The sequence below is a fragment of the Morus notabilis genome, unplaced genomic scaffold (assembly GCF_000414095.1).
Source record: "Morus notabilis unplaced genomic scaffold, ASM41409v2 Scaffold5, whole genome shotgun sequence".
Taxonomy (NCBI): domain Eukaryota; kingdom Viridiplantae; phylum Streptophyta; class Magnoliopsida; order Rosales; family Moraceae; genus Morus; species Morus notabilis.
In genome coordinates, this window is record NW_010363077.1 from 117,843 (window position 1) to 145,059 (window position 27,217).

Sequence of the window (27,217 nt, forward strand, 5' to 3'; positions counted from 1 at the left end):
GAATTTAGGAATACATATATTAATTCCATAAATCCTCCATTCACAATATAACATAATATTTTCTAAGAAAATCCTTGGCTTAAAAATACATGAATTGTATTATTTAAGGTCTGAAATTTTCTCAGTCATTACAAAAAGTTGGAAGGTTAGAGTTTTGTTCTTTCATTTATTTTTGTCTTAGGTTTACTCGAGGATGAGCAAAAGTTAAGTGTGGGGGAATTTGATAAGTGCGTAATTGGGTATGGTTTTCCGATCAATTTTCCCATGATTCATTGCTTAATTCTTGAGTATTTTGTGTTTATTTGTGTTTTTATGTTTTATAGGTGTTTTGAAAGTTAAAACAAGTTTGGAAACTCAAAAGGATCAATTTGGAGAAGTTTTGGGTGCTTAGGCCTTGAAAACAGGCACCACGGCGCTTAAAACCACAAAATCAAGCCAAAAACCCAAGGCACCAGAGCCTAGGTTAGAGCCATGGCACCCAAGGCCGCGGTGCTACTTTGCGATAACTTTCAAATTTTTAGATTTTTGGACTCTGAATTTTACCCTAATTGACCCAAACTTGGAAATCTATAAATAGGGGACTTTGGGGCTTAAAAAGAGATCTTTTTCTGTCATGATTGAGAAATTTATCAGAATTATTGTATAGGATAATATTTCCTATAACCTTCTGTATCATTAATATAAATACTTTTATGATAAGTATTTGTTGATATAAGTATGGAATATCAAGTTATAAGCTAAAGTTCAGAAATTTTTGAACTATGATGCAGTTACCGATTTTTCAGACTGTATTTAAGAATGAAGTATGGAATGCTGTGTTAAGCCACAAGTGGGTAAACATATGAATGATAAGTTTAAGAAATGGAAAAGAATTGAAAGACATCAATTCTAGGGTTTTAGAAACAATCGGAACGAAAAACGGACGAAAAAGGGGTTCGAAAGGTCGAATCGAGAAAATTAGGGTTTCGACTGATTTGAGCTGACCAAGTCAAAATTTGTTGACGAAGAGTCAACCAAAATGTCGCCCTCAAAAAGCAAGTCAAGGATGGTCAATGTTGACTAAGTTGACCATCTATCCGAAAAACGTGTATAAAATGCGCACCAGATATGAATTAAACTGAACCAAAATAGGATAATTATTAAATGATCAATGGTTGAGATTAAAAGTGAAAAATTAGATGGAAGGCTGAGATTGAGCCATGTGGCATGAGAGGTGGCCGGTCAAGACTTAATGGAGAAGAAAATGAAAGATATTTTTAGGATATTTTGAGAATTTTGCAAAAAATCCTTAGCAAAGTCAAGATTTCATTTTTTGGACATTTGTTTTATGTATTGGCCGGTTCATGAATGGAATATTACGTGAGAAATTTTTATTTCTCATGCATAAGAACTGAGGGCATCAGCTAAGAGAGAAAGAGAGGAAAAAAAATTCCAAAGTGAAGAAAAACGAGATTCAAGCGGAAAATGTCGAATCTACTGAGGAATAACATTACCAAAGCTTGTTCTTCACTCTCTAAGGTGAGATTTCAAATTTTCCCTCTCATTTCTTCACTATGGTTGTACGTGAGATTTTGTAGGAAACATGAGAAAATTTTCACTTAAAGGGGAGATTAGCTTATGATGATTAAGGAACTTAAATATTGATGAATTAAGGATAGATTCTAGGTTGATTGACCTTTGTTTCTGTCAATTTTTGGTATGGAGAAATTTTATGAAAATATGAGGAAACCCTAGAAATTGTGATGTAATTGAAAGAGAAAGTATGTGAATGGTGTTTGATGGTGGAAACAATGGATAAAACGAGCTAAGGTTAGCTCGGGAAACGGGCAGAAATAGGCGGAACTCTAGAGAAATTTAGTTTGAGTATTTTGAACTAAAACCGGATTTCAAGAGAAATAAGGGATTGAAGTGTGAAAAGTAAGGTGATTTGATAATCGGTGATGTATAGAAACCGAACACAATAAGAATTCACAGTTCTAGACCGAAACTGGAAAATTAGGCCCATGACTGAAGAACGTGCATGGTTTTAGTGTAAATTCTTGAGATAGGAAATATTTTGGGATTGAATACCAAACATAAGGATTGTAGACCTTTCTGAATTAAATTTCAATGTAATTATTGGCCTTAGATTTTGAATCTAACGATCAGAAATTTATGCAATAGGATCGATTAACGATTAAAGTCAGAAAGCGTCAAGTGAGACAAATGACGCATCGTTAGCGAAACTTTGGTAAGTACAATAGTTTTTCTATGGCTATATCACGAAAAAGCTTACTTTTCTATGTTGCACAAAAATTGTGCATATGGTAGAATTTTGAATGTTAGATACAATGTGAATGTTAAATACAATGTTATGCATGTATCTACAAGACTTAAGTAGCCGTAGAACTTTAGTCTGTGAAAAATATGTATCGATGTTAAGTCAATGTCAAGTTAAGAGGAAAAGTTAAACTTTAACAAAAAGTCAATCTCATGATAAATTGCTCAAAAATGTACAACTTCATAAGATTTAACTAAAGTTACCGTTTCAATGAGAAAATTGATAAACGATAAGAGACCAAACATCCTATTTGTACCAGCCTTCGAAGGAAAGGTTATTATGAAACTATGAAAGAAATGAAACCGTGACTGAGTTAGATTGGTTAGCTACCCCACTCCTCACTGGTTGTGCGCGCTATGGTACAATAGGACAGGGCCCATAAGAAGTAAAAGACAAGAAAATGAAAAACAGAAACCATTCCATATAAAGGTACGATATCTGTAAAGAAGAATGAAAAGAATGAGAAACACATAATGAAAGTCGTTCAGAATGTGAAAAAAACAATGTGAACGACTAAAATGAGACGAAAGCAGAACAAAGTATGTAATGAAAGAAGAAGAACATAAGTCATATATATTTTAGTAGTACAGAATGTATTAGGATATATGACATGAATGCATATATAGGTATGCATAATTATTGCATCTGTTAGACCTATTGATACTTGCTGAGCGAAAGCTCATAGGAAGCTCGGGTAAAGCACCGGCTCCTTAAAACTTGTTGCTGGGCATGCAAAGAGGACGTAGCAGCGAAGTGTAGGCAAGTGAGTTGTGGATGTATCACGTGTTTTAGAAACACTGTTAAACTTTATGTGTATAAAGTAAATAATATTTTATGAATATTGATGAACTATGTAAAGAAAGTTGAGGTTACGAGACAGTGAGGCTATACATAGCAACCTCTAGTCATAAGGTATGACTAATGTAACAGAATGATGTCAGAATGCTACAGCATTTTAAGATTAGATGAAAACAGAATGCTAGCTAAATGCTACAGCATTTTACGAATGGGTGAAAATAGAATGCTAGCTAAATGCTACAGCATTTTATGAATAGTTGAAAACATAATGCTAGCTAAATGCTACAGCATTTAGATGTACATGGTAAAAAAAAATTAGCTTGAATTTTTAAGAGGGTATAACTAGTAAGTAGTAGAGGTTAAGTATGAACATAAGATGATGATCAAAAGTTAGGGTCGTCACAGTTTGTAGAAATTCCAGCCACCTTTTGGAGAGAAAAAGTGAGAGGAGAAGGAAGAATTCATCAGAAATTTAAGGAGGATTCATTCGCGTGAAGATTTCTTCCAAGATTCTCACATTTTTTTTATTCTCTTCTTCTTTCCTCTGAACTCCATATGTTTTTTATTTATTTTTCTTCGTGTTATTTTATCATTAGGTTAGGCTAATTTTCTTTTTGGTTGAGGGTGATGTCTGATGAGAACATAGCCATCAAAGTCAATCCGGAAGAAAGACAATCAACCTTAAACGTCCATCAAGCCAATTGCATGGCCAACTTGCATATTCCAAGAGGCTTAGGCGCAATTTCCAGCAAGGGACCAAGTCAAATTGCGGATAAATAGTTGATTTTATCATAAATTCCATCATAGGCGTTTTTAAGGAAGGAATTAGATTCAAATTCAGATTTCTTCCCTATGATAAGTTTTTAGGTGTTTTTTTTAGGAAGGAGTTGGAGTCAAATTCGGATTCCTTCCCTAGGATAAGCTTTAGGCTTGCGTTTATCTTGTTTTTAGGTTTATCTTATTTTAGGCTTCAATCTCATTAAAGATAGAATATGACTTTTCAATTTTTAAACCTTTTCAGTTTGTTTTTGGCTATTTAAGGCTGAAAAACGAAATTAATAAGAAGTTTTTGATGTTTATTCACTTTGTGAGATATTCTTCTTAGTTCTTGAAGAACTATTCCGAACTTATCAAGGTTTTCCTTGTGGCGTTCACCCTTGACTTATCAAACGGAATTTCCATACTCGTTTGTGGCGTCTTCACCGTCTTCACCATACCAAGGTTCTTGCTTCGCTAAGCAACGGGTCGCGGTTTCCATCAATTCTTGAAGATCTTGGATCGTATCCCATATTTGGCTACGGGTTTCGTCACATCGTTGGCGGGGTTCGTATCAATGTCGAAACCCTACACATGGAATTTATGTTTGAATGATTTGATATTGTTTTCAATTTCTCAATAGAAATCGTTTATGTTCTTCCAATTTAATTGTTCATGATTTTTTTTTTTTTTTTTGGGTGCGCAACCAATTAGGATTTCAAAATTATCTATTGCTAGATTAGGAATTCAAAATTATCTATTTCTTATTAAGGAAGGATTGGGATACAAAAGCTTATTGTTATCTACGGTTGGTGGTTTCTATAGAAAATTGGGAATTTTATCATTCATTCATAGTAATTCCATTGGCAAAAGGTGGAGATTAATCATTTAACCGTCTTTTTATTATTGATTGTTTTCTTTATTTATTTTCAAGCATTGTTTTATTTGATTTCTTGTTTAATTTTAGTTTCTTTAGTTTAGAATCCAAAACCCCCTTTTATTTAATTGCAAGATTTATAACTTATTAATTAAGATCAATCTTTTTGCGGGAACGATCCTTACTCATTACTATATTCAATAACGACAAACTAAAGTAAGGTTAAATTTGAGGTCCTACCAAATTGCCATCATTCATGAAATACCAGAAATTGTTGAACAACCAGTTGAGCAACGTGATCCTCAGGAACGTGTTGAACCAACATTAAGAAGATCTACAAGAACAAGAAAGTCAGCAATTTTTTATGACTATGTTGTGTATCTACAAGAAGTGGACTATAACATTAGAGCTGAAAATGATCCTGAAGTTGTATAGAATCTAAATTATGGTACGATGCCACAAAAAGTATTTCAACTTTGCTATAGTTAAAAGCTCTCACAAAAAGTCACATCTAAATTTTTTTGCTACAGTAAAAAAACTCTCACATAAAATTACATCTCAGCTCAATTTGAAAACTCAAATCAACGAACTGAACGAGGCCTTCGTCTCAAGTACAATTTATCAATTGTTACAACATTTTTATGTAGACTTCCATAATTATAATAATTCACTGTAATATGAATTAAAGCATGTTATGGACAACTTTGTTGTTGGAAATTTAATCATGCATGTATATCAAATATTGGTCCATAATCGGATGAATAAATGGTTTATTGACTAGCTTGAAGCCTATAGATTCCCTCTCCTATAAGTACTTTAGTCACCACATTGGGCCAAAGAACCTTTTTAGTATGAATTATTTAAACCCAACAGGCCTACTAAATTTAAGCACATATAGTTAAAGGAGAACAAATTATAGGGTAATCTTGACAAATACCCCTTAAAACTCTATAGGTCAGGATTTTTACCATTTACTCTTGATTTATAACCTTATTAGTCAAATAATTATACTAACAAAATGGTATTTATCAAGAGTAAGGGATAAGGGTCCAGACTCATACACTCTTAAAGATAAATTCTCTTTTTTTTCTAATAAAATTTATAGCCTCATAGAATGAGATCTAAGTGAATATATCTTTATTCATTAAGAAAATACTAAAATTACACAATAAAAAGAAAAAAAAATCCTACTAGGAAAGCAAAATTATTGAGGAAGAGAGTTAAAGCCATCTACTAGACACTAGTATAGTCATATTTAAGATTTCCATCAAGTCTTTTGGAAAAGATTCCATAAGTATAGTCATATTTAATATTTCCATCAAGTCTTTTGAAAAAGATTCCATAAATAAGCTTGAATATAAAGATTTTTTTAAAAGATAAATTTTCATTCAACTAAAAAGTCATACAGAAATCAATATTAATGCGAATGATTATGTGGTACACAATACAAAACACTCGATATAATGAAGCACTGAGAAGACGATGCAGGACGAAACCCGATGTCGGGAAAATTCCTCGACACATTACTTTGAGCACGCATAAGGGTCTTTTTGGAACCACTACAATTGATGGAAGCTTTCGATCCATTGAGATGATGTAGAGAAAATTACAAAAACTTACCTTTAAATACATCCTTCTGGAGTTCTACTATTTTGCTGTGATAAGCTACCTCTTTGATAATAATCTTTCAAATTATAGATAATAATTTGTCAAATTTTAGACAATAATCTGTTAAATTATGCCCGCCACCGGCGACCCGCCGTCGGCGACATCTGTCAAATTATCGCTAATAATTTGTCAAATTACTTACTTCAAAGGGGCAAAATTTAATAGGCTAATGTTAAGACCTAAAAATTCTTAATAGTATTATTTTAAGGGGTATTTGTCAAAATTATCTGTAATGTGTAGCTCTAATTGAATATTTTAAAGATTTAAAATATTCCTCACTTAAGCACACATGTAACGTGTAACAATAACATCTAATTGAATATTTTAAAGATTTAATTGGGATTTTTTTAATCCTAAAATAAATGTGAAAGATTTTAAACGATTACGATTTTTTTCTAAATTTTGAAAAGTTCCTCTAAAATAAGAAAAAAATTAAAAAATTATATTTCAAAAGAGAGAGAGAATGAAAGTAAGGTTCAAAAGAAAAAAAGTAAATCAAATGAAACAAACAAAATAGTCAAAAGGGTATAAAAACAGTCAACAGCAACCGATCAAAACGTGCATATTTATTGGCATTTCTGTTTTGGCATTTGCACTTTGCAGTGCGTTGAGCAATAACCGGGTCTTAGTGACCCGGTTTATCCCCAGAATTCGAAGCTACAAATTCTAAAGAGTAATTCAACACAACACTACTACTTCTACCACCACCACCACCATTACCAACCGCTACCACCCTATTAAACCTTTACTTTCTTCTCATTTTCTCTTTTATTTATCATTACTCGTAAGGTATGTAATTGTTTTTTTTCCCCCTCTTTTTTCTCTTTTATTTTTCATGAAGGATTTTGTCTTATTTTGCGTCCAAAAAGTGTTGATACAAAGAAAAGAAAAACGGCTTTTCACCGGTTTAGATGGAGCAGAGGTGATTGTTTTCTCAATATTTAATTATTATAAATGATTTTTGTTGTACATTAACTAAAGAAAAAAAAAAGATTGTTCTTTATAATATTTGATAATATAATGATTTTTGTATAACAAGAACAACATAGAAAAAGAATTGTTCTATAGAATATTGGTGAAAATTCCCAGGATTGACTTAAGATGTGAAAACTTGATTCATAGTGCTAGTAGTACGTTTCTTAGTATTGAAACGTATATGGCTTGTTTTATTTATTTTTCTTTGATTACTAATATATAATAAAAAATTGTGTTGGCTTATTAGAGTGTCCGTTCTTCTAGGTTGTTCCTTCATGGTTATGAATCTTATATGGGTTTTGGAGAAATCTAAATTTTACGTGGGTTACAAACCGGGACAAGTTCAAACCAGGGGAATAAAACGACATTTTTTTTTTAAATAGATATGTGGGTCCAAACGGCTGAGTCAAACCCATTGATTATTATTAAGAAATCATTTGAGGCCAATTGAAATTTATAATTTTTAGTATGGATTTGGTGCTTCATACAGTGCTGTAATGGGTATCCAATTTTTTAGGTTTATTTTTCTTACTTTTGAAGAGCCAATATCATGCTGTGAACTATTAGGATTATTTTGTGACTTTAGATTTTTTTTTTTTTTTTTTTGGGCTAGAGTAGAAGGGTCATAGGAATAGAGGTCATGATATAATCAAATATTTCCAGAGGCACTGCATCCTTGTGTGACATGTGAATCCCTTGTAAAGTGGACTTATCCATACCCCACCCACCATGATGGTCGATGGGTCTGTCTCGAACCCAAAACCTTGTCGAGGAGAAGGAATAACCATGCCAACAACCAAATGACCACTGGGGTTTTGTGACTTGAGATTGATCCATAATCCATAATTCACATTGCTGAAATGTCATGGGAATGGTCTTTGAAGTTGCATGCCATTGTATATGATATTATGTTCTGTATGTTCTGTTAGATAATCATGTGCTTGATGGGATAAGTATGTCCAGATTATATGCTCAAGTATATTTAGTTGGTCATGCGCTACTTGTTTTTGCACTTTTTTATTTACAACCACCTTTTTCAACCACCAAAAGCACTAGCAAAAGGGTTGAAGGCGTCTAGGACCATTCTGTTACTTTCATAATCATAAAAATGATGACATTATAGTTGTGGGTTGGGTTTATAATCAATTGATTCCAAGAATTTGCATAATAACATTGTAGGTGAGGTTTTTCAGAAAAGTACTAGGCAATAAAAAGCTCTATAGCAAATAGAAGAACTGAAAGACACCATGGAAGAAGATGACATCTACACGAAAGATGGGACTCTGGACATAAACAAAAACCCTGCTAATAAGAAGACAACTGGACATTGGAAAGCCTGCCGCTACATTCTTGGTATGATTTGTCCTTTTTTGGCCTTTAAAATTTTGCCTTAGCTATAATCCCTTTTATCTATTTGATATGTGTTATTACTAAATGACTTTTGGTAGGAAATGAGTGTTGTGAGAGGTTGGCATACTACGGGATGAGCACCAATCTGGTGAACTATCTTGAGGAACGTCTCAACATGGGAAATGCCGCAGCAGCCAATAATGTCACGAACTGGGCCGGAACTTGTTACATCACACCGTTAATCGGAGCCTTTCTTGCTGATTCATACTTGGGAAGATACTGGACAATTGCTAGTTTTTCGATTATTTATGTCTTTGTAAGTTTCCTACCAAAGCCACTTTCATACCTTAAACTCCAGCAATCCTTGCCTTTGATGTGGCATTGGCATTTCTATCAAGCTTCTAGTTCTCTCAACTTTGAATATGACCTTTACTTCACCTTAAATTTGTTTATCTTTGGAAGAACTCAAATTGATTCAGTATATTAAACCAATGATTCTATCTCTTTTATGACATTTTCCTCCAATATGCTTAATTATTTTTGAGTGTCTGAACTTTCGTGCAGGGGATGACACTCTTGACATTGTCTTCTTCCGTTCCTGGACTGAAGCCATCTTGTGACAAGGCTGGTTGTCACCCAAAAACATTGCAGACTGCTGTCGGCTTTATAGCCCTGTATATGATCGCACTTGCTACTGGTGGAATCAAGCCATGTGTCTCATCTTTTGGCGCTGACCAATTTGATGAAACTGATGAGAAGGAGCGGAAAAAGAAGAGTTCTTTCTTCAATTGGTTTTACTTTTCCATCAATGTTGGAGCGCTAATCGCTTCATCGGTCCTTGTCTGGATTCAGATGAATGTGGGATGGGGTTGGGGATTTGGCATCCCTGCAGTTGCAATGGCCATTGCAGTTGTGTTCTTCTTCTCAGGCAGCCGGTTGTACCGTCTTCAAAAACCTGGAGGAAGTCCCCTTACAAGGATTGTTCAGGTTATCATCGCATCTTTCCGGAAGTTCAATGCACAAGTCCCTGAAGACAAGTCCCTCCTTTATGAGACTGCTGATGAGGAATGCGATATCCAAGGAAGCCGTAAGCTTGAGCACACAGACAAGTTAACGTAAGTATGTTATACCCAAGGTATCAGTAGCTAGGTCTTATTTTAGCCTATGATTCTAACTCTTTCAAATACACCATTCTTCTTTGTTAGATTTTTCAATGATCAGCACCTATGACGTTCTTTCCTATACTAATTTCTACGTTCAGTATTAGTGCTGAAATCTATTATGAATGACTTTTATACAAGTTAACATCGAAGATAACTAATAAGCTGATCAATGAGGTTTATTTGAATTAGGAACACCATTTGTTGACAAAAATAGTTACATTTGCAAGTTGTTTGCAAAATGTTAGTAAATAGTTAGATTTATGCAACTGTTTGGAAAATTCTGCTGACTAGAGGTTATGCTCTGGCATTGACTTACCCTTTAATTAAAAGGGAGTTCTCTAAGTTTAAAACAAAAATACACTGTCAATAAAGAATGCACTGAGTAAGCTGCCTGTTTTCTAGTATGTGTAAGATATATAATCCATTATTATGTTGCTCTTCTGACGCTCAATGTTGTGAAATTGCAGCTTCTTTGACAAGGCTGCTGTGCAAACCGAGACCGACCATATAAAGGGCGGATTGGCAAACCCGTGGCTACTCTGCACAATTAGTCAAGTTGAAGAGCTCAAGTCTGTTATTAGGTTACTTCCAATATGGGCATCTGGGATAGTCTTCTCCACAGTTTACAGCCAAATGAACACCATGTTTGTGTTGCAAGGGAACACGTTGGACCAACACATGGGTTCACACTTTGAAATCCCATCTGCTTCTCTTTCTCTATTCGACACTCTTAGCGTTCTCTTTTGGGCTCCTTTGTATGACCGGATCATCGTCCCATATGCAAGGAAGTTCACTGGTCACGAACGAGGCTTCACTCAGCTGCAAAGAATGGGAATAGGCCTTGTCATCTCCATCTTTGCCATGATATCCGCTGGGATTTTGGAGGTTATTCGTCTAAGCATTGTGAGGGGCAAAAACTATTATGATCTGAAGACAATTCCCATGTCAATATTCTGGCAAGTCCCGCAATACTTTCTCATCGGATGTGCTGAAGTTTTCACCTTTATTGGACAATTGGAGTTCTTCTATGACCAAGCTCCCGATGCCATGAGAAGCATGTGCTCCGCTCTCTCCCTCACGACTGTTGCATTAGGCAATTACTTGAGCACTGTGCTAGTTACAGTTGTGACCAATGTGACCACAAACAATGGAAGTCTTGGTTGGATTCCGGATAACTTGAACAGAGGCCATCTTGACTACTTCTACTGGCTCTTGGCAATCCTTAGTCTTCTTAACTTCTTTGTGTATCTCGGGATTGCCAAGCGCTACACTTACAAAAAGGCGGTGGGGCGTCCAGGCTAATAATACAAGACCCATCCAGCTAGTTAATTCTAATCTGGTGTTTTAATCCTCTATTATTATTTCAAGATTTGGATGCATTGTTGGATGTGAATCTGGTTATTTATAGATATTTAAGGTATGCCTGTTTCTTTTAGTGCAGATTTTAAGTTCTTATTTATTTATTTTTTAAGATATCCTTTTTCTTTCTCTGAGTTGCTTAGGGGACATTTAGTTGGAGGATTCAAACCATGATTTGAATCATGGTTCATGGTTCACTACAGTGTTTTCTCTCACAAAAAATACACGTAAATCAAAAATAGTTCTAATCACATGATTCTAATCCATGAACCAAACGTCACCTTAGTGTTATATGTTGATGAGCATTGGGTAATGAGTATTGGTAAGGTCAAGATGGTGAAATGCTGAAATTTACAATTATTTTCTTGTGATAAATTGTTGGTGGCCCACCAAACAGGGTACTTTTCAGATCACTTTACATTCCGTTTGGTTGGAAGGAAAGAAGAGATGGAAAAAAATTCCCAGTGCATAGAAAGGCAAGAAAATGTGTCATTTATATCATCTCTATTATACTACTTATATCATATCATTTGGAAATGGTAAAGTGAATAAATGTATCGAGCTTCACTTTAGAGTCTTCCCCTCAAGACTATGAATTGATTATGAGATGTACTAATACTTTATTCTAATCAAATTTCACATGTTTTCTATTTATCATTTCGTTGCTTTTACCTTTTAGCCCATGAGAGTCCTGGTGGATTTCTGCAAATATTATAACTTAAACTTTCGGATGTCAAAAAGAGTGATTGTGGTGACTCTCCTTTATCTCCTCTTGTTCAAGGAATCCTCTTTTCCAAGAAAATTTAATGTTGATGATTGATTTTCATTGCTCAGAGAAAGTTTGACATGCATTTTACATACTAATCGAACATTACTAATGTATGTTCAGATAGAAGAAAAAAAACTTCGTTTATACATAGAGAATTCTATGGTAGGGAATGAAAGTTTCCTATCGAAATAACACAAATCTAAATTACCTAATTTTCATCCAATTTTACTTAATTATCATATTTTTTTAATTTAATATGCCTCTATTGTAATTTAATAATTCGGAACTATATTTTACATAGAGTTTTGCCTCATGCGATTATAGTTGGGAGACATTAGAGGCTCGTAGAATCCGCTTTTCTTTTTTTTCATACTCCGCCATAAAAGTCTCGTTTCAGTCTTTTCTTCAACCAAAAAAATAATAATAATAAAATAAAAAATAAAAAACCTTGTACACACCATATTAGTTGTGTCTCCCCAATCCCCACGAGACAAATTGCGGGTTCACCAATTAAGGAAAAATAAAAAGGGAGAAAAAGGCCATTTCAAAAAAGAAAAAAAGAAAAAGAAAAGAAAGGAGTTATATTATCTTGTATCTTGTTTTTATATAAAAAGGTATACCTTGCAATTTAAAATCCTTCATTTTTATATTATCAAGTTTACATTTAATACACAAATTCATACTTTTTTGGATCGTCACTCAATTTTAACCGTAAAAATACCCAAGATACCTTGAAAAGAAAAAAGATACAAAATAAAAAAACAAAAACTTGAAACGTAAAACTCGACGACAAATAACCAAAGTTTTTCTCGTTGCCCAAATTTAAACTTTTTAGTTGTTTTTCCCTTGTATTTTGGGTACTCTTTATTTCAAAATCAAGTGGACACCAACAAAAATATGAATTTGTGCATTGAACATACTTTAATGGTAAAATAATATACCATCTTTTTCTAACAAGCAAACAATACATTCCACTCTCCTTTTCTCTTTTTCTAAAATTATTTTTAAAAAAAATACCCAAAAAAAAATCGATTAGATATGGATAAAGCCCAATAAAAATGAGAGGCTTAAAAGAAGTTCCACTTCCACTGTGCACGGAAATATTTCACTCTTCTTTCTCTTCGTCCCATCCAAGTCCAACCCACCCTCCCATATCTTCTTTCAACACAAGAAAAGATAATATGATTGCACTTAAAGCCATTCAAACCTCTTTCACTGCTAAAAAGAGTGCATCTTTCCACACAACTAGACTATCTAACAACAAAAAGAACTCAACCCTTTGTCTTTGTAAGTCGAAGGATTCCGACCCCGAGGGCGCCTCTCCTGAAGGAGACACTCAGAAGCAAGAACTTCTTGCCCGCATAGTTCAGCTTCAAGCTCAGAAAGTCCGTCTCACCGATTACTTAGACGAAAGATCCACGTATCTCGCACAATTCGCGGAAGAGGCTAATGCTGAGTTCGACAAGATTGGAGAAGATGCTTTGAAAGAACTTGATGAGGCTGGTGACAGGGTCTGTTTATTTTCCTACTAGTTCATGAAAACTCAATTACCATGAACAGGAATTTTCAATGCAATATAGATGATCATGATTCATAATAACCAACTTGTTTGTTCATTTGTGGTTGAGCAGATTATGGAGAACATAAAGAGCCGTATGCAGGAGTTTGAGGAATCTGCAGAGCAGAACAGGCAAGAAATTGAGGAGAGTGAAAACAAGTTGGCAAAGTTTGAAGACCAGATGGACAAAGACCGAAACGAAGGCTTATTCTTCAAGAACCTGAGCCACAGAACACCCCAAAAGAAAGTGTCCGCTAAGGAGGAAATGGAAAGGATTAAAGAGGTAACAAAAGGGAGTGTGGGATCGAAAATCAGAAGAAACATTTACCTAGCGTTGATTGGTGTGTTGGTCATTGCAATTGCTGATTCTTTTGTTTCTTCATCGGATTGGCGAAAGATCACAGCTCTAGGGGCAATTTTGGTGGGCTTGATTTCTCAGGTCATCTATGAGCAGAATATGTTATCTGACATAAAAGAAAGAGAAAAGGGTAAGAAAGAAGAAGAAAACAAGTGACATCCGTACTTATAGTGTGAAACCTATTGAACCAATTGTTTTAGGAATATAGCGTGATAACATAGACCCAAGTAAAATCTAACGACTTGGGCTTGATACATCAAGCAACTAGCTTTTGCATCATCATATTCAGCTGGTCTTGGTAATGGTACTAAAATCACCAAAACCTGAATTGCCATCTGATGCTTATCAAAGTTTTTCTCTAGCATGATTACTGTAAAGCAAATGGATCATGTAGCTTGATAACAGTCAATTCAGCATATATATTCTTATGTTTCATTTGTACTTAAATAGACACGGTATAACCTATGGAAACAAACTTTGCCTAATAGAGCTGACAGGCTTAAAATAAAAAGCATAACCCATTTTATGAAATGGTTGTACAAAAGGGTAGATAAAGCTAAGACTGAAATATCCAGGAAAATGCAGGTATTTTGTGGATGTTCACCAAAAGAAAAAGTTGGGGGGATTACGGGGTGGTATTTGTGGATTGCATTTTGTTTTATATTTGGAAATACCTCGACTTTCAACAGCTAAAAAAATCTCTTGCCATAAGCTCGTAGAAGGATTCTAAAAACGCAAAAATGTGCAACAAAATGCAGATGACCTAGGTTATCCCCAGCAGGTTGGCGGTCCGGATTCTGGAGAACTCCCAGCTTCACCAAATAATGAATTTAGATATTTGTTCAGGATACGCAGAGAATAAAGAATCCAGCCTGCATCAGGAAAGAACTTTTGCAATGACAACAAGATTCCAGGAAGTATAGAGAGAAAAAAACAAATGCAACAGAAAAAATGGGAACAGAAAAGAGTAGTTTAATTTCTCATGTAAATACACTATTAACCTGTAATCTCTTTCAAAAGATGAGCAGTTCTTATTATATTTAGTAATTCTTTGGCTTGGATTCGATGCCATCATTATAACCTGCGGCAACTGCATATTGTAGCATCTTATAAACAACTTGTGGCAATCATTCCAACATGTTTCGAGGTTCCCAAGCATCAAAACTCCTGAGAGAAGCTAAAACGATATGTGACCCCAGAAGCAACAAGTGCAGATGATGAAATCCATCAAAAGCCACAGGATACTAAACTAACAAGCTCTTTTCAATCCCAAATGGATCAAATATTTACCCCATTGTTTATCACCGCTCTAACAAGAATGCTCCATGTTATAACAGTTGGAAGAATTCCATGATCCAAAGCATCATTCACAAACCTCATGGCATCTGCCAATCTATTGCACGAGCAAAGCCCCTTGAGAGTGATATTATATGAAATGATATCTGGTTGTAGCCCACATTTTAAAATGCGAGCCCACATATGCGATGCCTTATTACAGTCTCTGGCTTTGAAAAAACCCTCCATGAGGGTGTTATGTGTCACAAGATTCGAAACACAGTTCAACTGCCTCATCTCAAAATAGAGTTGCAAAGCATCTTCCACTTTGCCTGCACAGCATAGCTTGTGGATTACAATGTTGTGCATTGTCACATCAGGCTTTAAACCCTTGTCAAGAGCTTGCTTCCACAAGTTGAGAGCCATGTTGATTTCCTTGCCTTGACTAAGGCCATTTATCAACAAGCTATACGTGATCATATCTGGTTTCCAACCCTTTTCGAGCATTTCTTTTGCAAAAAGATATGCATCACTAAATCTTTCTGCTTTGCATAAACCATGTATGAGAGTATTATAAGAGACAACTGTAGGAGAGCAACCCTTGTTCCTCATTTCCCCGAAAAAGTGAATTCCAGATTCAAGTTTGGAAGCTCGAATGAATCCATCAATCATTGAATTGCAAACGTGAGAATTCAGTTTATGACCGTGTTTACCCATTTGATCTATTACTCTAGACGCTTCATCTAATCTCCCTCCTTTGCATAGCCCGTTAATCATCGAGGAATATGCAAAAATATCTAAATCAGCTCCCTTACTTTTTGCCTCTTGTAGTATAAATAAAGCCTTATCCAAATACCCATTTTTACACAATCCATGAATTAGTACACCGTAAGTTGTACAATCCGGGATATGACCTTTCCCAAGAAAATCTTCCCAAAAAGAAATAGCTTCATCCACCTTCTGGTTCTCAAGCAACCCTTTGAGTAATATGTTGTAACTTACAACATTCCGACAACCACTCCTTCCCATAGCTTCCCACACCTCAAAGAACTCCCTGATCCACCCTGCTCGGCAAAACCCGTTAAGCATTGCATTATACGTAACAACATCAGGCGACACGCCACTCTCAACCATCTCTCGGTAAACTTGCTCAGCCGCATCAACATTTTTAGCTTCACACAGCCCATGAATCAACGAGCTATAAGTAAACAAATCCGGCTCTCTCTCGTTCTTCTTCATCCTGTTCCACATCTCAAAACCTTCATTAAACTTCCCACATTTGCACAAACCATTAATCATAACATTGTAAGTCACAGCATTAGGATATACCTCGGACCCTTCCAACAACCTCTCCCAAATCTGCTTAGCCTTTTCCAAATCCCCTTTTCTCAAAAACCCATCAATCAAAATATTATAACACATCACATCTGGAGTAACCCCTCTCTCAAGCATTTCATCGAACACCTCCAAGGCATTCCACAACTTCCCATTTTTTACCAGCTCATTGATCAAAGTACCATAACTTACAAGATTAGGCTTCAAACCTTCACTCCACATCCAATCCAACAACTTCTTCGCCTTCTCAAACCTCCGTTTCTTACACAAAACTTTGATCAAAACATTATAACTCTGCAAATTCGGCGAAACCCCACGAGACCCAGAAAAATACGCGAAGAATTGCTCGGCCTTATCCCACCGGTTCGCCTCAACAAAAGCATTGAGAAGAGAATTGTACGACCTTACCTCCGGTTTACACCCGAAAATCTCGTCCATGCGTCGGAAAACATCGAGTGCTTGATCAGGCATCGAGTTTTTCCCGTACGCCTTGATCACCGCCAAGGCGACGTCTTCTGGGCACTCGCATTTCTGGGTCCGAATAAGCTCGACGACCCGATTCACATGGGAGACGAGATTCGGATCGATCAGACGGCGGAGGACGTGGTGGAAGACGGTAGGAGAGTGGGCGTAACCCGGCTGGCGACTTGCTGAGTAGAAGAGAGCGAGGGCTTTGTGAGTGTTCTTCTCTGCTTTGAGGAGGTTCAAAAGTTGTTTCGGAGAGAGGGATTTGCGAAATTCCACCATAGCAGATATGTTGGGAAGGTTTTGGGTTTCTTCCTCACAGTCTCATTACTATGGCATTCGTGGTTTCGTTTTTCTGATTAAAATCGGTGGTCAGTTAAGGCGCTATTCAAACAAAAACTCAATTCGTAAGTTCCATAATTTTCTCATTTTTTTTTTCATTTACCACTGAAAAAAAAAAAATTATTTGCTTGGAGAAAAATCTTTTACCAATTGTAAAAAAATTACGTAAAAAATATTTATTTCAAAATAATTTTAAAATCTGCTTTAATTATTTATTATAAATTTGTTATTTACTTCATTCTTTTTATTTTTAATATATTTTTAAAGTGAACCAATGTATTACTCTTTTAATATGTTTTTGAGAGTAAACCAATGTATTACTCTTGAGTGAACAGGTGGTAAAAAAAAAACTTTTCCCCATAAACACATAATTAAGGTAAATAGCTATTCGTTTGTGAGTAAATCAGTAATTTTAAATGAGAAAATTGGTGAACTCACTCTTTAAATATATTATTCTAAGATTTTTATTATTTATTTTTAATTAATACACTTTTGACTAATATAATTTTTTAACTAAAAGGTATTAATTAAAATTAACTGTGAAAATTTAAGACTCATACATTTTAAGAGGTATTTATCTCTTTTTATATTTAAAGAAAGAAAAAAAAAATTATCGACACAACCACAAAATTTAATTAAAGAAACCACTGCTTTAAGAAAACAAGTGGCTTAAGGGATAAAAAAAATCCACAACATAAACAACACATATCAAAAAATTGAGATAAACCATTAGTCTACTTCTGAGTAAACCAGCGATTAAAAAAAAAAGAAAAAAAAAATCTCCAAATAGACAACACAGATAAAAGAATTAACATGAACCAATGGTTTATAGGGAGGGGGGCGGAAAAAAAAAAAAGAAACAGATTCTCTATGCACAAATCTCAAATTTTAACCTAAAGATACGTAAAAGAAGCAAAGAGGTTGTTTTGTCCTTTGGCCATGTGTCAATCTCTAATTTATTCTTTATATTTTATTTTTGTTTTTACTTTTTCTATTCTTTTCATTTTTGATTTCTTGTTGCTTCTTCATTTTTATTTTTTTATTTTTTTTTCTTAAAATTCCTATACAATTTATTTTTATTTTTTCCTCTTTTTTTCTAATATTTTTTTCTTTTGCCTCTAATATTCTTCCACATTTTATTTATTTTTACAATATCCTTTTTTTAAAATACTTTATTTCTCTAACTTTCTTTTAATTAAAATACTTCTTTTCAAATATCTCCCCACTTAAGTTTTATGTTTTGGTCAAAACTCTTATATAATTAATTTGATTCTTTTTCATGTGTTTTTTTTTTTTTTTTGGAAATGTTTTTCCTCTTCCTCCGATTAATAGACTTAGTTTTAAAAAAAGCTACATGTTTTAACGCAAGATTAACCTTATAAAGTTATTCTTCATGTGCATAGCACGTAACTCAACTAGTTTTAACAAAGTTACTGAAAGTATAAATTTTAAAATCGCAACAACAAAAGAATAAAACAAAACAAAACAAAATTTTCTAAAGATCTTCGCTAGAATTCCAAAAAAAAAAAAAAAAAAAAAAAAAAAAGGAGAAGAAAAGAACTTATCGTGAAGCTATAGGTGAAATGATCCAGGGAGATCTTGTTGTTGGCATCTCGAAAGCTAGCAATGACAATAATACTGTTTAACCTCAAAAATCATCCAAACCACAGCACAATATGGTTTTTTATTTTATTATTTAGCTTAGGGTCTAATTAGTATTTAACTACACAATGTGGTTGAAAATTTTGAACCTACAATTAATGAAACTGCACAACAAATACCGAAACACTTTGTTGTGGTTATGCATTTCATTTTTTCGACCGTGGTTAAAAATACCACTAACCACACTTGTAATTTGATGAAAATTGTTAACAATAATCGCCCAATCCACATTGCCTTCATCTCCAGCAGCAAAGCTGAGTAGGCGGAGAAGTGAGAAAGGTGAAGAAGTTCGTGTGTTCATATGGTTTAAACTTAGTACATGCGTTCATATAGTTTAAACTTTAAAGTTTAAACCAATGAGCCAAGTTTACAACGGTGTTAAGATTTATAATTGTACATGATTTTTGAATCGAGAAAATGAGATCAATATCTTTTAAGGTGTATGAATTTAAATTTTTATTATTTACTCCTGATTAACGTCATTTTGGTCAAATAATTAATTAGATAAAAAAAAGTATTAATTAAGAGTAAGGAGTAAAAATTCAGATAGGGACTCGTTTAGTTCGCTGATTCGAGGTTTTAATTCGAGTTGAGATGTGACTTTATGTGAGAGCTTTTTACTGTAACAAAAAAGTTAAATGTGACTATTTTTTAGAGCTTTTTACTGTAACAAAATTTAAATTTTAACTCAAATTGATGAAATGAATGGGGCTAGTAATTTTCTCTTTTGTGAATCTTTTGGGTTGTTTGGTTGCTATATTCATGCTATGATTCGAATTATAGTTCATAATTCGTTACAGTATTTTCTCTCACAAAAAACACACGTAAATCAAAAATAATTCTGAATCATAATTCTAAATCTATGAACAAAACGTCAACTTGATATTTTGGATCAACCAAAGGCATTGTGTAATTAACTCTTACTTCAAAAGGGATCTTGCAGGGGCAACACTAGGCATTTGATTAGTTTATGGGCTGTATATTAGGGCTAGGTCTAAACCAGTAATATTGGGCTCTATGGATGGCATCCATGGGTTGATCCTAGTTCCTAATCCGATCTGTGTCCTAGTACAAATAATAGTGCTCCAGTTAATTAAGATTTGTATTTAAAGTTTTTATTAGCATTCTTTTAAAAATAAACAAAAAAAGAAGAAGAATTATCATATCTCTACGGTGAGGGAAAAAAAAAATAAATCAGTGATTTATTTACTAATCATAAAAGTAAAAACTAGTGATTACTTACGAGGTAGATTAAAATAAGAGTAATATGGACTTCATTAACTCGAAAAAAAAAAAAGAAATGGGTGAAAACCAATGCCTCTTTTACAAAGTAGTATGTTAACATAAAAATAATTTTGGACTTATGCTAATCTAATTATTTAAAATAATTGGACTTATGCTAATATAATTATTCAAAATAATTAGACTTGTGTTAACACAAAAGTAGTATGTATTTAATATCCCGCATCTTTGCGTTGAAGTTATACCATGTGAAGATCCTTCTTATTCATTTAAAGGGGACGGTGATATATGTCCTTTCTTTGTTATTATACTCTGATTTTGCCTAGTATAATTATTGCCAATATTTGATAGGATTAACTCCAAAGGGACCCCAAAATAAAAAAAAATAATAATAAAAAAAAACCTATATAGTTTCTGACATGCCGTCTTCAATCTCATGGTATATGATACAAAAAAAAAAAAAAAGATGCTTGGTGTAAATACACTAAAGTCATACATGATGGTTCCTTTTGTTTTAATGCTGATATGGTGTGGCCTAATTCAAAGACTAAAAAAGCTGCAAAGAAGCATTAAACAATAGAAACACAGTTACAATCATTAAAGGAAGATCATGTACCAAAATCAAACAAGAGGTAATGCTGCTATTCATTGACCACTACACTACACATTTATGATAGTGTACAAACATTGACTCTCATAACTCTCGTAATTCAATTTTTGTAGTCAAATGGGAATGCACAAACATTATATTAAAAATATTAAAAAGATGCAACAAAACAATGCCCAATGCCCAAGTGTAGACAAGAGCATACAACCGTTGACAATTAAGTTCACTACTACCTTAAACAAATGATTATTCACCCACTTGTCCATTAAGAGATTAATGGGAAGAACTTGGGCATGCCATTGATTTATGAGCCTTTTTTATTACTCTTTTTTTTTTTTTTTTTTGCCTTTCCCTCTTCTTTCTTTCTTTCTTCCTTTTATCCACTCCATGAAGGAACATGTTGGGATGTTTTCCTCCTCACTTTTTTGACTTTGGAGGCAAAACCTTGTTGATCATAGAGCTTTTTGCATATGCAGAGAAAAGGAGAAAGCGCATAGTCTCTCAAACTTAGTGAGTTTTTTTTTTTTTTTTTTTTTTTTTTTTTTTTTTAAATGTCGATTAGTTTGATTCCTTCAACATCTTTGTGGGGAAATAAGAATCTTTTATTTTCAGATGTAATCATTACTAAGTTTGTTTCTCATTTTGCTGATGAGATTTCAGTTTTATTTTCCTTTTTTTTTCGGTTCAAGGAACTTCATTGTGAAATCTCCGGTCGAATTTCATTTTCAATGCACGTTTAGTATATTGTGACAAAGATTTTGGAGCGTTTTTCTTTTTCTTTTCTTTTTCTTTTCCTTATCCTTTCTGGATGATTTCAGAAACTTTCTTTTTCTTTTTCCCCCTCCTCTTTTCACTTTAACATTTGATCAATATATACTTAAGAAGCAGTATTTCGGTGCAATATCGCCACGTAAGGAAGATGCTGTAAATTATGTTATTAAACATCAAAATCAATAGTTTATAATTATATAAAACCAGGGTAAAGAAACAGAGAATGGTACATAATCCAATGAGTTTCCAAGCTAGAAATACTAAAGTCGTTGAATAAAAAAGTTCTAAGATCAAATCCCCCTCCAATTGAGACTAAAATCTAGAAGGATTTTGGAAAGGAAAAGATTATCTAAGTTTTTAAACTGGCTAAAAAACCATGAAACAAAATGTTATCAAAGGACAAGTTACACAAAAAATACTGCATTTTTTTTTCTTTTAATTTTCTCTCTCTTCTTTTTAACAGAACTCTTTACTGCAAACAAACAAAGTTGCTCTTCATAAACACTACAAGAAAAGTACTGTTGTCCCACATAAAAGTAGATAAAAATGTGAAATTGTTTATATATATAATGGTCTAAGAATTAATAGGTTAACATTTTATGTCAAATTAGGCTTTTTATAGTGTGTTAGTCTAATTTCGCATGTAATTTCTCCCCATCAACTGGTATCTGAGCCAATAATTCGTTCAAGTCAAGCGATCACATTCAGTTACAGTTACAAGTGTGGATGATGGAGCATTTGGTGAACTCGTATGTTCGAGTTAGCTCCTATTGAGAGTGTGATGCTTAAGATGTGTCAGCTACTTGAAACTTTAGTTCGAGTAAGAGCTCAATGAACACACACGAGAGGGAGATTGCTAAGAAAAGTGCATGTATGTATTATCACATATAAAAAATAAATGAAGATGTGAAATGATTTATATTCTTAACATGTGTGTGTTCATGCTAAGTTAATTTTGCATGTGTTGTCCCTCCAAGGTTGATCTTTGAATCATGACCATATTCAATTATGAGTTTTCCACCACTTTTCGTACACAGGAACAGAGCCCAGAGTATATATGTGGTAAAAAAGATGAGAATGAATAAAAGAAAACAACAAAGAGAACTCTCCAACTATTTCTGCATAACTTTGAGTTTTGCAGTCGATTGATTGCTGTAGCAAAGGTTTTTGTGCCTCCTATGATCATTGGAGCTTAGTTTCCATTGAGTTTATCATCAAGCGCCTGAGGTAACCCAAAAAAAAAAAAAAAAGCATAGAAGATATTGGATATGGTCATGATTCAATCAATCTGGTAGACAAATGCAGACTTGAACTCTGAAGAACCCGATGAACCAATCTGAGAGACATACTGAGTCCTGACCATTAAAGCTCCATAATTGGAACAATTTAAACTCAACTGGACGCAAATACACAACCACATCAAGTTCAAACAAAAGGACATGTTGGGATAGAATGACAAATTGTCATTGCATTTAGACACCATATGAGAAGAAAATTGATGCTCACAAATGACCAATACATTTCAACAAAACTGAACTTCAACAGTCCCATGATTAACTTCTCTTTCTGATAAAGAGTGGGGTATAGCAGCTGACGGTCATTCTCTGCAGTATTCTTCATATTCCATCAAAATAAAATAACATCATCTGCTGCCTTGACATATAGCAAAATAGTTTCTTTTCATGTTGAAGAGGAAAAAATAAATAAAAATGCCTGTATGATATATTGCTTTCGCATGCGACAAAAATCAGTTCAAACAAGGACGAGGAATCAAACCATACCAAACCGTATTCTACTGTCTTGTATCAATTAATTGTGCAGACGAGTGGCAAAACCCAGGTGGGGAAAAATGAAAAGCCCACCATTACCACCGCTTTCTATTGGAAAACATAACACGCCAAAAAGCAAACAAAACATGCCCTTATATTCCTTGAAAAAGAAAAATAAACCAAAAGGGACATAATGGGTCATGCATCCAACTGATAAAGGTAGCAAATCTTTTTTCCCCTTATTAATTTCTGATGTACATACATACCCAAATCCATTTAACAACAAAACATGTTTAAGGACAAGAAACACCTCATTATGGTAACAGAAATAAGATAAAGAAAAGAAGCATGCTAATCACAACAAAGAAACAATATCAGAATTTTTTTTTTTTTTGTTTTGTTTTTAATAATCCAACCAACCAAGAAGAATACAAAGGCATGTGTGGTTTTACACAACAACAAAGGAAAAGAAGAAAAGCAGCAAAATTAACAACATTAATTTATAATAATAATGATGATAATAACCCCCAAAAGAAAACAACTTATGGACCTTAATTCAGGTTTAGTAGTTGCAGCAGCAGCAGCAATAGTAATAGAAAGTACTCTCTCATTCATGATCAGTACAGTCGCAGTACGCTTCTGGCTATGGAATGTGCCTGGTTGTACCTACTCTTCCCATTACCACCTCTCCGGCTACTTCTCATCGGCGTCAAGTAGAATCTCAGCAGCCCATTTTCGCCGTTGTTCGGCGAATACCGAGCACTTCGATTCCGCTCCAACCCCAACTCTTCTTTCTTCCTCTTCACATGCCCATTACTCTCTGCATTGCTCTTCCTCATGCTCCCAAAGGAGACCCCACCATTCCTCCAGCTGACACTGCTGTTGCTCCGGACCACCTTCGGATTGAAATTGAAGCCTCCTCGGTTGTCGCCATTTCGCTCCGAAAATGTCTCAGACAACGACCTCTCGACGCCATTTGGTCTGCTGCTATACCTATCGTCTTCTTCATCCTTGTTCCCTCCTCTCCTGTGAATGAACCCCCAAATGCTCCACGCTTTGCTCCATCGCTTCGATTTCTTGGCCCCTTTGTCCTCAAAATTCTCTGAGTAGTCGTCCCTAAGCGAATTCGAGTTCGAATCCCTCCCCGGTAAGTAATCTCCGATCGCCGGAGACACTTTCGCGTTCGAAGCAGACTTCATTTCGTCAATCTCGGCGACCACGGCCTGCGCTGTCTTCCGAATCGAATTCGACCGATCGAGGCTGCGGCGCCGCCTAGACGACGAGTCTGAGTAGTAATCCCGGGTCTGCGCTGACCCACCGGGGACGGTTTCATCCTCGTTAATCGAATTCATCGGGTCCTCGACGGGGATTTGCGTGTCGGACCTCGAGACGGGGACGACCGGAGCGTCTTCAACGACGGAGACCATCGTGGGCATTCTCGGGAAGGTTCTGCCGATCAAGTAGCCGTCCCAGGAGGCCCGTGGCTCGTCGAAGGAGTACCGCGGGTCGTCGAACGATATCCGGCCAGCGTCGAGCGACATTCGGCCGGCGTCGAGAGAGAATCTCGGGTCCGTGTCGCAGGATCGGCGGCCGAAGCCGTAGTCGGCGATCTCCGACTGCGTTTCCCTGAACTGTCTCCCGATTGGCTTCTCCACCGGCAATGTGGCCGAAACGCCCCCGTTTTGGCGCTTCTTCATCTTCTGCTTTTGCCTCCATTTCTGCAATTTCTTGCTGAAAACCGAAGCCGCCGACCAGAAGCTCCCGGCGATCTCCTTCAAATCTCGCTTCTTCGTCTGCGAATCGAGATCTATGTGGTCCTTCATCTTCAACTCCAATAACTCTTCAACCTGCTTTTTCCTCTCCTCTCTTTCCTCCTCCTTTTCTTCTTCTTCTTTTTCTTCTTCTTCTGCTTCTTCTTCTTCTTCTTCTTCTTCTTCCTCAACAATTTCTTGAACTCTATCTTCAATCACATTACTCACCTCCTCCGAAACCCTAATTTCCTCCTCGTCTTCCCCGTTCTCACCTTCGTCCTCGCTCTCCTCCTCCTCTTTGGACTCCAATACCGGACCTTGAACGCTCGATGCTCCGATATTTCTCCCAGTTTCGGGCTCGAGAATCGACGACGAAGAAGCCTCTTTCTTGGCCGGATTCCGCTCGTCGTCTTGGGAGAAGAGTGTCCACAAGGTGTTGCGAACCCTAACGTCGCACGACTTCCTTTGGGGCTCGAAAACGCCGGAGAAATAGCCCTCGTTGTTCTTCGTGGCCGAAAACGACTTCGTCCGCCGGAGCTCGGGGAAAAATGAAGCCGCTCTGTTGGGTCCTCCCCCTCCAGCACCGGTGGGGGGCTTGAAGATGGCTTTAAGAGCGGCGGCCGCGGTGGAGGTGGTGGGAGGTTTTCTGGAGGAGGAAGAGGAAGCGGAAGAGGAGTGATCGAGCACAGCGAGGCGCTCGCAGAGGCATGAGGGGCAGAAGCCGGTGAAGTGCTCGTCGGGGTGGCGGGCGCAGGAGGTAGAAGGTTGGTGGGGCTGCGGCGGTAATGGCGGTAGCAATGGCGGCGGCTGCGGTGGTGGTTCGATGGTGGAATTCATAACCGGCTTTGGTGGTATGCAATGATCCCCACTCTCATGCTCATGATACGGAGAGAAAGATAGAGAGAGAGAGAGAGAGAGAGAGAGAGTTTTTCTGGTTTCAGTCCAGTGAGAGTGAAAGAGATGATCAAGAAGAACGGACTCTGAGAGAGAGAGAGATACTGTGAGAGAAGGAGAGAGAGAGAGAGAGAGAGAGGGACTGTTTGGTTCCAACGGACAGTAGTGAGAAAGTGTGAGAGTGCTGAGGAAAATATTATGGCCGAATATTATGATAGAAACAACGGCAAAATAAATTAAAAAGGAAATTTTATTAAAAAAATAAGGAGGGGCAGGACAAGAAAAGAGAAAAATCTGTGAGTAGAGAATTTACTGAAGTAGTATGCCCCACTGCCTCTTTCTCTCTCTAGGAGCACTCGCTTGACAAAAAGACGAATTTGGGCCTATTGGTCTACTGAATCTTTAACCGAGGTCAAGTCCTTTAGGATCTGTTTGGCCAGTGGGTTATTTTGAATGGATGCTTTTTCACGAGGAATAAAAAATTCTATTATTTTTTGTTATAAATTACGACCATATTCATTTCACCGATTTAAATTTAAAATTTAAATTTTGTTACAGTAAAAAATTCTTAAAAATAGTCACATTTAACTTTTTTATTATAGTAAAAAACTCTCACATAAAGTCACATCTCAACTCGAATTAAAAATTTGAATCAACAAACTAAACAGGCCCTACATGTGTTGCCACGAAATATAATATTGAAATTTTAGTTATATGCTTTAGGAGCAGGAGCTTACGTGACATGAAAAAAAAAAATGTTAGACATTTTGAATATTAATATTCGGAATGCATTTCACGTTATAAATAATGATTTTCCATATTACAAAATTTCTGTTCTTCACTAAGGAATTGTTCAATAATTCTTTCTTTTTTCTTCGAAATTCTTTTAGCATTCAATGTATCTATTGTTGAACTTATAGTCAAGCTTTGTTGAATTTTTTGGGGAAAATTATATAGTTGAATTTATTGAAGTCAATGTCACCAATGTTCTTACTTTAAGGAAAAAATTATCATCTATCTAAAAAGAGTTTCTTTAGTAGGCCAATCTTACTGTTGTGTCAGTTTTTAACCGTTAAATCATTAGATTAAAAAACTATAAAGAATAAATAATTTTTTATACAAATCTAACAGTTAAAAAATAATAAAAAAATTA

The 27,217-nt window shown here is 35.4% G+C and overlaps 4 protein-coding genes across 5 annotated transcripts; 2 read left to right on the top strand and 2 right to left on the bottom strand.

Annotated features, from left to right (window-relative positions):
* Positions 1 to 7,005: 7,005 nt before the first annotated feature.
* On the top strand, positions 7,006 to 11,347 carry LOC21406359 (protein NRT1/ PTR FAMILY 8.1). Of its 2 annotated transcripts, XM_024169156.1 has the most exons (6): positions 7,029 to 7,092; positions 7,261 to 7,341; positions 8,574 to 8,747; positions 8,843 to 9,060; positions 9,309 to 9,859; positions 10,375 to 11,347. In XM_024169156.1, the coding sequence occupies exons 3-6, from the start codon at positions 8,642 to 8,644 to the stop codon at positions 11,207 to 11,209; spliced, it is 1,710 nt and encodes a 569-aa protein (XP_024024924.1). In that variant the 5' UTR covers positions 7,029 to 7,092; positions 7,261 to 7,341; positions 8,574 to 8,641; the 3' UTR covers positions 11,210 to 11,347. The 2 variants fall into 2 exon arrangements, with proteins under 2 accessions (XP_010101811.1, XP_024024924.1); XM_010103509.2 differs by lacking the exon at positions 7,261 to 7,341 and having other exon boundaries at positions 7,006 to 7,208.
* A 1,746-nt stretch (positions 11,348 to 13,093) lies between these two features.
* On the top strand, positions 13,094 to 14,906 carry LOC21406360. Its single transcript, XM_010103510.2, has 3 exons — positions 13,094 to 13,546; positions 13,667 to 14,081; positions 14,710 to 14,906. The coding sequence occupies exons 1-3, from the start codon at positions 13,094 to 13,096 to the stop codon at positions 14,811 to 14,813; spliced, it is 972 nt and encodes a 323-aa protein (XP_010101812.2). The 3' UTR covers positions 14,814 to 14,906.
* LOC21406361 (pentatricopeptide repeat-containing protein At3g09060) lies at positions 14,773 to 17,377 on the bottom strand. Its single transcript, XM_010103511.2, has 2 exons — positions 14,953 to 17,377; positions 14,773 to 14,823 (listed from the first exon to the last, which is right to left on the bottom strand). The coding sequence occupies exon 1, from the start codon at positions 17,306 to 17,308 to the stop codon at positions 15,230 to 15,232; it is 2,079 nt and encodes a 692-aa protein (XP_010101813.1). The 5' UTR covers positions 17,309 to 17,377; the 3' UTR covers positions 14,773 to 14,823; positions 14,953 to 15,229.
* A 6,422-nt stretch (positions 17,378 to 23,799) lies between these two features.
* LOC21406362 (UPF0503 protein At3g09070, chloroplastic) lies at positions 23,800 to 26,232 on the bottom strand. The gene has a single exon (XM_010103512.2). It carries the CDS (start codon positions 26,005 to 26,007, stop codon positions 24,037 to 24,039), a length of 1,971 nt encoding a protein of 656 aa, XP_010101814.1. The 5' UTR covers positions 26,008 to 26,232; the 3' UTR covers positions 23,800 to 24,036.
* Between the last annotated feature and the right edge of the window lie 985 nt (positions 26,233 to 27,217).